This window comes from Lagopus leucura, unplaced genomic scaffold (assembly GCF_019238085.1).
Source record: "Lagopus leucura isolate 7727_CA_CO unplaced genomic scaffold, USGS_WTPT01 Super-Scaffold_100012, whole genome shotgun sequence".
Lineage (NCBI taxonomy): Eukaryota > Metazoa > Chordata > Aves > Galliformes > Phasianidae > Lagopus > Lagopus leucura.
In genome coordinates this window covers 14,790,660-14,805,466 of record NW_024962267.1, presented here as the reverse complement: position 1 = coordinate 14,805,466, position 14,807 = coordinate 14,790,660, and the positions used below count along the sequence as shown (strand labels likewise).

General features: G+C 39.1%; 1 protein-coding gene across 1 annotated transcript in view; it reads left to right on the top strand.

Moving 5' to 3' along the window:
• The first annotated feature begins 3,889 nt into the window (after positions 1 to 3,889).
• COL3A1 (collagen type III alpha 1 chain) overlaps positions 3,890 to 14,807 on the top strand; it is a 52,058-nt gene continuing 41,140 nt past the window's right edge. The window contains exon 1 of the mRNA XM_042874438.1: positions 3,890 to 4,110. Coding sequence (XP_042730372.1) covers positions 4,032 to 4,110 — 79 coding nt within the window. The 5' untranslated portion in view covers positions 3,890 to 4,031. The remainder of the gene's footprint in view (positions 4,111 to 14,807) is intronic.

Genomic DNA, 14,807 nt, shown 5'->3' with positions numbered 1-14,807 from the left:
GTTAGTTCCCAACATGACTCAGAAGAAGGATTTTATTTAATCTGCAGAGGACTTCTGCAAAAAAAGAATTTTAATTTTTGAAAAGAGTTGAAGCTGTGCAAAGCTAAAAGCAAAAGAATGTGAAGAAGAGGCTCATCTCAAAAGCATATTTCCCGTTGTCTTTGGAAATAATTCCAGTGAAATGGAAAGATGGGAGACTACCTTAATTCCTGTGATTGTTCTATAAGTAATCAGTGCTTTGTCTGTAGTTTGCATTACTTCTAGGGCATAAAGAAAAATAATTAAATTCGTACTACGTATTGGGCTACAGCTTGGTACATCCTCACTTGATAAAGAGGAGGGGCTTAAAGTGCTAGGAGGTTGGTTGTTTGTTTTGTGGTTTTATGTACAGCTTTTCATATAGATCAACTGTTTCTAAAGGATGACCTGGAAGAGAAAACTGTGTAATAGATGTATCTTAGCAGTGTGTATTTGTTCACTAAAAGTACAATCCAAGGAAAATAATAGTCCATGAAGGAAACTTTGAAGACCTTAACCCAGACTTTGGTGATGTGGTGTTTGAGGAAACTTCCCTAAACAAAGTATAATTTTCATTTTTGCTTGCTTTTGCCTTTGATCATCATTTGCTCTATTTTCAGCTTCTTACTTCTTTAAAGTCATGTACCCCTTTTTCAATTCCACAATTCTCTACTGTCATTAAAGTCTTCTCTGAACAAAACCAAATTTCTTGTTTCTGACATAGTGATAATTCTGGTGTCAAAAATTGAAGACTGACTGTTCAGATTAAGTGCTTGGATTGACGTGTCTTCCATGTTATCCACAGTAAAGAGAAAATATCTTCAATAGCAAATAAGTGTTCCAGATTCTCTCTAAATGTGAATGTTCTGATTACAATATGAATACTTTTTTCCAGTTTAATCCAGATGCTGAGACATTACATTCCCGATGAAGAGAACTGCCCACTAAATACTCCTACACTGCCTGCAAGACTCAAAAATCAAGATAACTGGGTTTTTTCTCCTGCAAAGAGGATGTGAAATGGAGGCCTCTGCTCAGCAAATGCCCATGAGTACTCAAGGCAAGCTGTAGCACTGTCCAGGTACTTAAAATCAAACAGAATTGTGAATGTCCTATAAGAAGGAATTGATTCATGGTAATTAAAGGCAATTGCATCATAGTTTTACAGTAGTAGTATAAAATGGAGTCTACACCCATTGTTATGTGAAGCTAGCATTAATGAGAAACTCCAGCAAAGCTGATCATTGCCATTCATTGATGAGACACAGCAAAGGTAACACTTTTGGAGCTCAAGGAGGCTAGTGCCCATGGGTAATTTTGTTTCTTTATGGGGTGTAATCATCAAATGATACTGGTTATTTTTCTATTCGGAAACCTCATAATTATTTCTGTACGAATTGAAGCATGAAGATTGGTTCCACAGTGCCTACTGGAAATAGCATGTCATGAGAAATATGGCTTCACAGTCTGGTTGGAGTGTAATTTATTGTAGAAAGTGAACAATCCAGGTTGCCCTCAATCTTTTAAAAGGATAAACTCAGGAACTGTAAGGAAATATTTGATATTGTCAAATGGGCAGAAGAATTCATAGAATTCTATATGAAAGTGCCTTTAAGTCAAAGACCACGGTCAAACTTCTTGCATTTTTCTTTGGCTATTTCAGTGTGAACACTTACCATGTAATAATCATGAAATTCCATGTACATTGAATAATTACTCTGACAAACATGTAAGGGTTAATACAGAGAAACAAAGTGCCAGTAGAAAACTGATCTGAGTACAATTTTGATAAATAGTTAATTCAGTTTAACTATCATTGCATAGCTGAGAATGGTTTGAATCCAATGTCTAGGTTCAATTAACCTCATAGAGATGGGCAAATACAAAGCATTTTGAGCCTGGATTCAAGTTTGCACTTAAAAAGTTTTGATTTAATACTTTAGTCTGTACCCTTGGCCATGTACAGTTGACCCATTTTTTATACCATATTCCACAAAGATACAAGCCATTTTGAATGCAGAGGCAGGGAACTACAGCAAGCAGTTTCACAGATAGTCACTTCAGTCACTGAATAAAAGTTCTGCTAACCCATGCAGAAAAGCAATCAGAAGATGTTCCTTTGGGCTGGTCCTGTTATACATCTCCATTGAAGGGCACCAAACAAATCAGTCCAGTTATTAGTAGATACTGTGGTTCTGAGTTGCGTCCTGAGCATAACTTCAAAAGAAGAGAAAGTTTGTAGCTTACAGGCATACGCATAAAGATTAGAAGCGTTTTAACTTCCCAGCCAGGGTAGCTCAAGAACAGGTGGTTACCTGTTTGTTTATTGCAGCTAGCTGAAATTTATAAGCCAAATAACCTAACCTATTATGTAGCAGGATACTGCATATGAAAAACTAAAGCTATCTAAAATAACCCTGCCATCCTAACACAGATACAGTGGACAATTTGAGAGTACTTAATTCATTTTTAAAAAAAAAAAGCTGTGCGTAATACTTTTGGAATACATGAAGCCATTCATGCCTTATGAGTGTGTAAACACGGAAGAGACCCTTTGCACATGTCAAAAGTGGCATTAAGTTAAGACTTCTTCATACTTGTTTCTGTCTGCCTTGCCCTAAGTGACCCAGGAAGAAGAGAACTTCTCCATTAAAGTGCAAATTTATTTCAGATAAATAGGTTATGAAGTAAGGCCCAATGCCTATCAGATTAAAAGATGCTTTGTTGGATTTTTTTATGCATACAGAAACATTAATCCATTTTTGGAATTTGGATTTTTGGGATCTTGGGATATAATGCATAAATGCATTTTGACTGACAAGAGACAGTTCCCTAATTGTAATCTTAGCAATACTTAAGAGTAAATGAGTGAGCACTCCTGCAGTTAACCAGCTGGAGTAAATTAACTGAGAATAGTAATTAATTTGATTGCTGATTTATCAGAGGTGCACACTGACATTGCTTTCTGCATTTATTGTGGAGTTCCCCAAACTTTTAATTAAAGCTACATTCTGAACAAATCTACATTTGTAATAAAGTTTGCTTAAGGCATCTGATTTGGGAAGTAGCTTTCTATGTTCTGATCCTCCTTGTTCTCAGTGAAGTGTTACATGGAATAAAGAAAGAAATGAGGCTAATAAAAAACAGTAGATTTATTTTCAGCTATGCCCTCCTGTTTGAGGAGCAGACAGTAAAGACAAAGATGGTGTTTGTTCTGCATTCCTTCCAAATGCAATAATAATATCATAAAGCTGAATTATTTGAAAAGTATTAGTTTGAGAAATCAGTGCCTCTGAATAATAATTTTTTTAAATTACTTCTTATAATGTGACTTTTCTCCCAATGTCACACTAAATCCTGATGTGAGAAGAGCACCGCAACAGAAGTGTTGCAGTTTTTAACCACTCCCCCCCCCCCCCCTCCACTAACTCCGATGGCTCCTCAGCAAAAATACCTAGGTATGCATAGCTGAGATTTCTCAGTTTGTGGGGTCACCTAAGGTGCTCACCTTTCATTTCAAATGGGGCACACGAAGAATTAAAAATTCTGTTTGGGCTGTACCCAGTGACTGCTAATTTGCATGAAAAATGCTTTGCCCCAGGGAGGTTATGGCTGGATTCCTTTTCTCGCATCCATACATCTCACACACAGCGTGCACTAACTGCGTGTGTATAGGCTCAGCATGAACTTCAGGCACGCACAAAAGCTCCAGATGTGCTGTGTATCTTGTTTAGTTGACTTTATTCTTCTGTAAAGCCAAAAGAAATATTAATCATTCATTTAGTGTTAGGGGATGGGTCGTCTTCTCAAATTTCAGTAAAGGGGGTGGAAAAGTAAAGTAAGCCAATTTTTTTCCTATTTAAGGCCAAAGCTGGGGAATGCTTGTGGCTGAGTTCTGTACATGGCCCGGTGCTGGAAGGGCAGGGAACAACCGATGTTGCTAATTTGAATAGATTTTTCTTTCCCCCCCATTTTTCTTTTTGCACAGAGAGTCTCATGTCTAATATTTAGACATGATGAGCTTTGTGCAAAAAGTAAGTTTGCTCATTCTTGCCGTGTTTCAACCCTCAGTTATTTTGGCACAACAGGACGGTGAGTAATTCAAGTTTCTTATGATTTAATGTTTTTGTTTTATTTTTTATTTAAACCAATCATTTTAATAGCTGGTAAGAAACATGTACTCACAGATCTCACCAGAACATTTTTCCTCCACTAACCCAGCAGTCAGGCAGTGAACGCTGAAGCTGGAAGCTCCAGGAGTGTGCTTTACCCTCCTAAGTTTGCTCTTTGCTTTGCTGTTTTTCTGTGGCTAAGGGAACTGTGCAGTGCTCTCTGCCTGTGCTGCATTTCTTCTTTTTCGTACTTGTTTTCTTGTTACAGACATTGAAGAGTTTTGTGACTGTTTCCTTTAACTTGGAATAGCATTTGAACTGCTGACTGGGTGCTGTCTGGAAGCTATTTGTCACAAGTACTAAGTCTTCGCTTCCAGCTTTGTATCTGAAGCTCTTGTTTTGTACTTGCCTGTTTTTCCCCCGGCAGCATGAGGCTTTGTTTAAGCAATTTGTGCACAGAAAACAGCCTAAAAGTTCTCCTCATTTGTGATGAGGTAGTTTTTTTAGAGTGATACATGAAAAATATGTCACTGTGCAGGATTTTTCCTTTGACATAAAGCAGGGGTGTGAAAGAATTCCCGCAGCTGCGACAGTTTCTGTTGCACATCTGCAGGCTGCTTTGGTCCCTCCTGGGACTGACCAGCGGCTCATGGGGTCTAGGAGTGTGAGCGGGTGTGTGTGTGTGTGTCCACTGAGCAGCCATGAGCATGGAATTTGGAGGGAGGAAAGAAATACTTCATACTGGATGATTGAGCTTACTGTGGAGATAAGCGTGGTATCGTTATTATCGTTATTTAAGTTAAACAACTGACATTCCACAAGTATATCTGACCTTTTTTGGATGTGTTCTGTTCCTACTTGCCAAGCAGTTTAGACCAGACCTTCCTTAAGATAAAACATTTCTCCTTCTGGTAAATATAGAAGATCTGCAATGTATTTATTCCTGTATTAAGTCAGTGACTAACTTCACAAATCACTCGTTTAGTGGCAGCCAGATAAGCTGTAGCAAAAGAAAGCCAAATGCCTTTAAAACCACACCCTTCCCTGGTCTGTATGCTACAAATCATAAAAATTACTCCCTTAGCCATTTGATGGCATACCTACCTGCCTAGGCCAACCTGGAAAGGAGGAGGATTCCCAAGACCAGCAACCAGCTCTGGTTGCCAGATTGCATCGCCTGCAGCAGCAGGAGCAGCCCTCCTCACCGCGCTGGGGGGCAGCTGGGAAGAAAGCTGTCTTGTGGGCAAGAAATGCACTGTACTGTACACTAGCACTTTTCTATTTCTGTTTTTCCGGTATACACTGCTTTCCAGTAATCCTCAGTGATGACAATACTGCAAAATTTGAGCAAATGCATGCATTGAGTTCTTTCTCTGCTTACAGCAGAGGGAAGTATACATATATAATTTGTATTAAATATGTGTTGCATATAATCTCTCTGACTTCAGAGGGATAAGGATTATCTAACATAAAAAGAACAAACGTCAGTTTTATTTATTCCAATGAAGTGAGCCGTCCTGTGTGTCAGGTCTCTTTCCCTCACTCTGGTTGCGTCGCTGGACATTTCTGAAGTGAAACACATATTTGGCTTAAGAGATTATATATCTGGGGTAGAAGAACAATATACAAATGAAGTGTGAGGGAGTACTCTCCTTGCCCTCCTACATTACCATTTCATGGTGTAGTAACATTTCCTTTCTGGGCTCATTTCCATACTACTTTACAGAGATGCAGTTACACAGAGGCTGATAAAATGTGAGTTATCCCTTAGTATGTCCAATGCTGTCCTCTCTTTGGAATGCTCCTTTCCACGCTGCTCAATTTGCTTTTCTCACGAGGAAAGAGACTATAGTTGTTGGTTATTGGCATTGTGAATCCACGTGCAAGGCAGCGATGGACTGGGAAACCACATTTTCCACAATTCAAAATAGACTTTCCAGACATGCTAAAATGCTCTCTCTTGTCAAGAAAAATGTTAATATGGTTAGTATCAAATATAAGTCAATAAAAAATTTTCCTTTCCTTGGGAAAGCCTGCCAGCAGACAGGACTTGGAAAGATATTAAGGAAACTGCTCAGTATGCACTAAGTTTAGGATTGTCAGATGTACCTTTGGTCTGTGTGTTTCTTTGAATTGTTGTAATAGATGGAAAGGCAGTTTGAGTACAGCTTCAGATTGAACTTCTTCAAAAGCTTGGAATCTGGATATTGTGGAATAAGAAATTCTCTGCGGCTTCCAAGAAGAAAAGTTATGTATCCTGTTAATCCATTTCAGCTTGTAAATGGAGTCAGTTTGAAACAGTTCAGGTTTTCTGAAGTGTTGTGTCTTGCGAAGTTCTGAGCATGTTTAGGCTGAAATGTCTGCTGGCAGCTGACAGCTGGACTTCAGGCATGACCAATGCCAGAAAGGTGTATCAGGCGCCATCATTTAAAGGCACGTTTACCTGCTGCATGTAAAAGTATCAATAGCATAAGAACTCTAAATCCTTCTACAGGGAAGAAATCCATCCCCTATCCAGCCCACGTGACTTGTATAACGTGTTAGTCTTCAGGCTTACATTCATCATCAACTTAGGCATGAAGAGTCAACAGGGACAGTGACTTATAGAAGACGACATAAATTTTGGGGAACTGGCTGGATGACTTGGCATATTCCACATGCTACAGATGAAGCACGTGCACATCCCCTCTCACAGTCCCAGAAGGGAGCTAAGATGGACCTGGGCCTATCTTAGCTGTAGCCAACATGTGTAAATGCCACCTGAGCGATCTGTCGTGTAACGCTTCTCCTAAGCACACCCAGCAGTCCATGAAGACCTTTGTTGAGGTCATCAAGAAAACACATCTGCTCTAAAAGCAGGGAGAGACCAGAGTCAGAAACCCTTCATTGTTATTCGATCTAGGTTTTTTGTTTTAATGTAATATAGTGTTTTCATTGTAACGTATTATCTTGAACATCCGGTCAGGAAGTTCATTTCTGAGATAATGATTGAATCTTTAAATATCACAGGGAAGACTTATTGAACTTCCTTATTAGTTTGAGTTCAGAGTTACAGGTTTAAAATAAAATCTGTTATATGTAGGCTTTAGGAGGCAGCGTGCTAAGAACTCTTTATGCTGAGTCCCTGTTTGAGATTAAAACACCCAGAAAGGAAGAGTGATATATTAGGAATGCTTATAAACAGGTTTCTATTTAATTATTTTGTGTGTTTTCAAAAGGAAAGAATTAGATGGGGAATGGAGTAGCTGGGTATGGTTTGGGTGCAGTAAGAGTTCCAGTCTGAAATTTTTAACTCTTACCTATATGCAACCTTGCAAACATTCATTCTTTGTTGAATGTTTAAATTTACTAATAATAATGGCAATCAGGACTGTCTTTTCTGTGGTAGCACATACAAGTCCTCCTCCAGGTTTTTGAAGGTAAAAGCAGATGATAAATATGTACCTATCAACAGATAATTACATGCTCTTAGATTGTCTAGAAGACTGAAAGTACAAAAGGTCATGGGGCTACTCCTCTTCTTCCATTTTTCCAGACTGGTTTATAGGAATACTACAGGCAAGGTTATGCTTGGGGAAGTTTATGTCTTTCTGTCTCGGAGAAGTCATGCTAAACGAAAGCCTGGGGAACCCATCCCCTCAAAACATTATATGTATATATATATATATATATATTCTTGGAAATACATCAAATTTCTTAAACACACTGTAGATCACGCATCCTTGGAAGACATTAAACTTAGGAAAATGAGACCATTAAATATCCCTCTCATTATTTTCCATACTTGTTTTTGATTTGAAACCAAGTCTGTGCAGACTGAGTTTTTAAAGGAGGAGGTGGAAATGGAATTGTCTCTTGCTTTATTCAAGGGAGAAGAGGCAGAGGTGTTGTCTCTGGCACTGATGTTACTGGTGATGCTTCAGAGCCATTATATTTGCTCCCTTATTTATATTGCAGATTACAAAGTGGTCATATTTCTTCACCCAGCTTCTGCCAAAGTTTTGAGATTTGAAATAGGAAAGTGTCACTTGCAAAATCTTAGCTGATACCAGCCTTACACAATGGCTGAATGTTAGACGTAGTTAATGCTCTTGGGGAGGAAGGAAGGGGAAGGAAGGAAGGAAAGAAGGAAGGAAGGGAGAGAGGGAAGGGAGGGAGGGAGGAGTTACTATGACTTCTTTTGTTTCACAGACTAGCTGATAAATCAGGCTGTGGTGGATGTACTGGTTATTTTCACAGTTATGTGTTAATGGTCATAGCTTGTTTAAATCAGAAATGTGCAGAAAATAGGGCATATCTAGCTTTATAATCAAGAAAGCATGCTGTAGATCAGTAACAACAGTAATGCAGACAGTCGCCTAGCAGCATGGATTAAAAGCAATCTCTTCAAAGTTGAAGGGTTCAGCCTACCAGTATAGGAAGTAACAACACGTGTTTCCCCAGGCTGGTGGACAATCTGAGAGCTGCATTGCTCTTGATATTCTTACGGAGGGTTAGTAGTCTGGAGAAGAGCACAAGCGGCAGCTGCTCTGGCAGTTGCATATTTTAGTTTGTTGGTTTGAAGTAATGGTTCCTTAGAACCACCAGAAATGGAAACTAGTGCCATAGTCTTGTCCATTAAAACTCCAAATTGTTATGCTTTAGCTAAGCTTAAGAAACCACACAGAAGATCTCAGCTTAGTCAAGGAAAACTACTGGCAAAAGCAAATATATGTTGTTAGCAAGATCTTTTTGTTGGACTTGAAGTAACTGGATTAGATTTCCAATTAACCACAGAAATTTGATGTGAATAAATTAAATTTATCGTTGGCAATTCCCAACAAATAAAATTCAAACTTGAAAAGGATTGAATAAAATCCTTTCTGATTCAGCAGAAAGAACATCGGCTCGTTCTCCTTGAGGTTGCTTGGTAAACTGTCATTACACAACCTTAAAGTGGCTTAAAGGGTTCAGTACCTGTTGCCTACTTGTATCTCTACTGTTCTGAGACTTTCTGGTTTTGAGTTTTGGCAGATAAGTGAATAACCTTCAACCCAAAATGGATCTAAAATGAAGGTATTTTAGCAGCAACATTTTGCCTTCAGGTAGCTGCTACAGTACTTTACCGAGTTGTCTGTACATCAGTACATCCATGATATATGTACATAAGGAGCACTGGACATGGATGTGATTCCATCTCCAGGAGATATACAGGAAAAGAGTTATTTTGCTTCTGTTCTGTCATGAGGGGGTGTTGAGAGAAGTGTTGATGGGTGCAGAAGAGGGTGTGCTGCAGCCCCAGCCCTCAGTCTGCAGCCCATTTCCAGCCTGAGGCCCAAGGAAACAAAGATATTTGATGCCATGCTGCTCATAGTGCTGTTCTCCCTGTTACAGGGATGCCACCTTGTAACTCAGTGCAGTTGTTTTCTCAGTAGCTCATAGATATGGCTTAATTACTGCTGCAGGACAGCTACTACTTCATGGACCGTCTTTCTTACACTGAATCTTCTGATGCACAGAATTTGTGAAGCTTTGCCTTCTGTCTTGTTCTTGGTTTGCATGACAAGAGAAGCTTTGTCCCTATATAATCTAGAAGGAATTCTCTGATCCTTCTCCATTCATCTCTGTCAGACACTTTGTTTTTCAGGGAAATAAAAATTCCGGGAGATCGTGTCATTAATATTTCTCACATTGCTTTGACATTGCATAGTAGCTTCAAAGATTATCCCTTACTCTGCTTCTGGTTCTGGCTGCCAGACTGATAACTGCCACAGGCATTTAAAAATTAGTGTGTTTGTAGTGTGTTACAGCAGTTAGATAATTTCTTCTGTAAGTACAACGGAGTTGTGCTTATTCTATCTTAAATGCCAGAAGGATGCAAGGAGCAATGAGCTCCATCACTGATCTAAGCAATAGATCTTTCACACAAAGACACAGAAAATTCTATGTTGCATTTATATTTTCAAGCAACTATTACTTTTTCTCATTTTATTACTGCACAGCAAAAGTTCTCCTCATTTTGCTTGAGGATGCTTTTGCATCTATTTATTTATTTTCCCTTATTAACAATCTCCTTGTCTCTGAGCATGCAAAGTTGAAGTCTGTGCCTGCTTCATGTCAAAATGACAATGGAAAACATGATATAACCCCCTCTCATAGCAATCGTTTGTTGGCTTTAGTTTGGATAAACTTCAACTCTGGGACTTCTGGCTTTGTTTAGTGAAAGGACAGCAGAAGAGATTCCTTTCAGATTAGCTAAGGGTGCTTCCATTTTCCCTCATTTAAGTCCACCCCCTCATTTAAACATAGACTATCAGAAGGAGAATGGAGGCAGTACCTCCTTTAAAAATGTCTGCAGTTTTGTCTTGTTTTGAATCACACAAATACTCCATGAAGAGGTGGCTGCCAGGGGAGGGAAAGTGTGCAGAGGACATCAAACAGGAAGAATGCAAAGATAATGAGAACATACATATTTTAACGCTGAATGTGTTGTGCTATTTTGAAAGCCCAGGGCTTCTTTACAGCTAGCAGTGGAGTGAAATTTAAGATCATATTTGACTTAGTACCGGAACGGCCTGCAGCATAATGCAGAACAAAAGGCTATCCATTGCTGCAGAAGTTACTGTACATCCCACCCTGCAGGGTGGCACAGGCACTTCTGCTCTCCTACAAGAACAGCCAGAAGTATGCTTCCATATGAAAAACTTCTGACAGTGGAACCCAGGAACAGACCATGCATGTTTGCAGCAGCATATATCAAAGGATGATGATCTGTGTCTGCAAGTTACATCCCACAGCAATCCAGCTCTGGCAGCTCTTGGAAAATTTCTGGACATAATTAGTTCCCACTGAAATTCACACCCACTGACTGGGTTTTGCAAGCCATCTGCAGTGAATATCTATTTTTCCCCTATTCTTTCTCATCCACTTTATGCCACTTCTTTTTCTCTTTTCTTCCTTTTCATTTTCCTTTAGGGAAAGAGGCAAGAGCAAAGTTGGAGTTGCTTTTTCAAATGGGCATGATAGAAAAAATTGTTTGCTTGCCCAGGTACAGCTCACAGAAAATATGGGCAACATCACTGTGTATTTCTTTGATGTTGAGGGTAATGGCTACACTGAGGCTCAAAGGAGAATGAGCTCCATCTTCCACATTCTCCTTCAGCTATAAGTAGTGAAAAATAAAAAGCTTTCATATTCTCCTGGATGGCACTTCTGTGTTCATGAGAGGCTCTTTTAAAAATTTGTGGTTTTTTCTGGGCTTGTCTTTAAATCTGCTGTATGGTTGCTCGTTTCTCTGAAGAGCAGCAGTCATTCTGTACCAGTTGTGTAAGAGAGGAATGTTCTAGTGAAAGCAAACAATAGGCTGTGTAGTGGGAATTGCAAGTCTTTGAAAAGAGCAATTGAAATCTGCTCAAATGTTTGCAAGAGTCTTTGTGCAATGTTCTGAGCCCTTTGGTAGCTTCACTGTTGGCAGGGTGGTCCTCTTATTAGAGCTTTCTTTTTTGCATGGACAGAACAACATGAATATGGAGAAGGGGAAAAAAAAAAAAGGAAAGCAGAGTTCAGATCCAACTGATTCTTTTCTTGCTAGAGCAGCTGTAGAAATAGTGTTGTACACTTCTTTCAGTAAAAAAGAAAAAAAAAGAAAAAGGGCAGAACCTGTTCATTTATCAGGTTTCCTCTTGCTCAAGCTCTTTCTCTCATACCTGTTAAGAATTCCAGAAAATAAACTGATTCATCTGGCTGTGCCTGCTCAAGATGCTGCGGCCCTCCACTTTCCTGAGATCTTTATCTTCACTGAGCAGAAAGCGTGCAAGATGCGGGGCAGGCAGCAGGAATGCTGGTCATCTTCGATAGGGACAAAAATCATCTCTGGCCTTTTGGATGCTTCATTCGGAAAACTCTCAGGACTTCATTTGAAAAATAGAGATATTTGAAGTGTCTTTTTTACCCTGAGAAAACTGTTGTAATACTGACTTTAGTAGCTTCATCAAGTTGACGCTAAGAACGTTGTGCCCAGCGTACAAATAGCCCATTAATATCTGCTATAAAAATGAAATACTGCCATCTATACTCAACAAACTGTCCAAACTGAATGTGAGGTGAATTAGTACAGACTGGAATAAGGAGTAAATGAATACAGATCATTTTGCAGATGAAACTAGGCTAATGATGCTCTAGGCATTCAGAGTCGCCTGATGGTTTTTCATTTTCCCCTGACCTTGTGAATTACAAATACCCTTTAATTTATTGGCAGTCAAAGACATGATTCTTTTCTGTGGACTATATGCCAGAGTTCTTTAATCCATCACTGGAATATTAAATACAAGAAACAAATCCTTCATTTACTTCCAACTTCTGAAATTACAGGGAAATCAATAAAACTGTGCAGGGAATAATGTGAGTTTAGAACTTGACCCCCTGCTGTTTTACTCATCTCTGATGGAAATCCACCGCAGCCATGGAGTTACAAGGGGGCTAACTTTGCCCAATGTATCTGAAAATATAAATGCTGTTACCATATGCAATACTCTGCACTGTAACATTTCCCATCTGTTTTAGTCTCAAGAGAGGAGTATTGAACTAAGCTGATCTTTCCAAGACAAAGAACAGAAACTGCATTGCACAAAGTTGTTAGCTCTCTTACTGAGATAAGAGAGAGGAGGTCATGTCCCACTCAAAACTTGAATCTTCTTTTAAAAAATTGTTTTAATTGCTAAGTTTGGGAAATTTCCTTGTACGGAATGAATATCCAGGTTTTATTTAGGCCTAAGGCAAGAATAGGACCACAAATCAGTAATGTAGAAGACCGTCTTGGTGGTGCATGTTAAAATCATTTCTTTTTTTGTTCTTGTTGCTGTTTTTTCTTTTTTAAAAATTTCTGACAAAATGTTGTGCTGCATTTTGGTATTTTTTTCCACTTAATTAATCCTAGTGTGAAGCTGTTGCTTCTTTTTAAAAAATATGCTAGGCCAGTCTTTGAAGGGATAAAATTAAGATTACCATTACACTTGAACTCTGACCATACAGGCTTTCACTGACTGCCCAAGGAGAGGGCAGGATGTATGTTTAAGGAAACTAACACATCCATAAAATCATCGGTAAGCAAATCTAAGCATGGATTTATGTCATTTTCTGTCTGGTTGAAGGTTTATACGCAGATCTTTGTGCCATTTGGCATTGTCTACTCTAAAGATAGGAAGCACATTAAAGTCAGATTATGGCAGAGCAGTGAGAATTCATACCAGCACTAGTGATTGCAGCTTATTTCTTATTTTTAAGAGTGACACCAAATGACACAAAAGGTGATATGTCAAAATACATTGTAATGTAAGAACAGATGGAATGAAAAAATCTCGTAGGCATTTTACCAATAATTGGAAGAGTGGCTGAGAAATTATGCAATGGGCCCTCTAAAAGACATTGCACTGAATTAAGATGAAATTGTTCTTCCTAGTGTCCTGCTCAAATGTGAACAGTTGGTCCTATTAAAATGTTGGATTCTGTAGGAGATTGAAGATCTTCAGTTCCCAATAGAATAACTAGATTAGAATCAAGGGAGTTTCTGAATTTCTAATCAGGTGGTATTTTCAGAATCACAGAATCGTGGAAGTGTAGAGACTGGAAGGGACCTCTAGGGATCGTTGAGTCCAGCCCCCCATGCAAAGCAGGCCCCCTACTGTAGGCTACACAGATGGGCATCTAGGCAGGTCTTGAATATCTCCAGAGAAGAAGAATCCACAGACTCCCTGTACAGCTTCGTCCAGTGCTCTGTCACCCTTACTGCAAAGTTCTTCCTTAGTTGGGAATGAATGATGTGATGAATGAATGATTGTAGGAGAACAGGTTTATCTCTATTAAATAAATGAATAAATAAATAGCTTTTTTTTTTTTTTTTTTTTTTTTAGTAAAGATGGAATTTCCTGATTTAACATATTTAGAGATGACTTTGAAGAGCAAATCCAAGAATAACATCCCAATATATATGGGTGTTTAGGATTTATCTTTTACGAACAAACAAAGAAGCAGCATTTAGCCATGATGTTTTTGAGAAATAGCCAATAATAAAGGAGAATAACCATCTCTTGCGTCCATCAGGTGGCTTTCCCAGAATGACTTTTACAATTTCAGAAACAGGAAAAACAATTTCTCTGGGCAACCTTGAATAAACAGCAAGATGATACACATGCAGCATCCTGCTGTACCCTACCCCTCCTCTGACTATCTGAATTGACAGTTCTGACAAATAAATAGTAAAAATACTCACCCAACAACACAAACTAGACTACAAAAGTTCTTCACTTTGTTTTCCTATTAGCAGCTTTGAATCAAGAACTCTCCTTCGCCATTTTTCTCCACACCATCCAACAGCTGAAGGCAGTGAGGCTGTTGTGCAACAACATCCCTGATGGGTTGGCATAGGTCCCTATTTCAGAGCAATGCTTTTGCGGCAGGGTGACCTTTTGGAGTTGCATAAAGAATGCCATTCAGAGATGTCGCGAGACTGAAAGGAGCAGTTTGTGAAACATGAGTGTTGAAACAGAGCTGTGACAGCCCGTCACTTCAAGCTACAGAACAATCAAGGAGAGGAGGAGCCCTCTGAAGATATCGGAGAAAAATTGGAGTCCTGAGCACGAAAGAGGAAAATGCCTGGAACTGCAGCAGTGGTGCTATTCAAATATCAACTTTTTAATACAC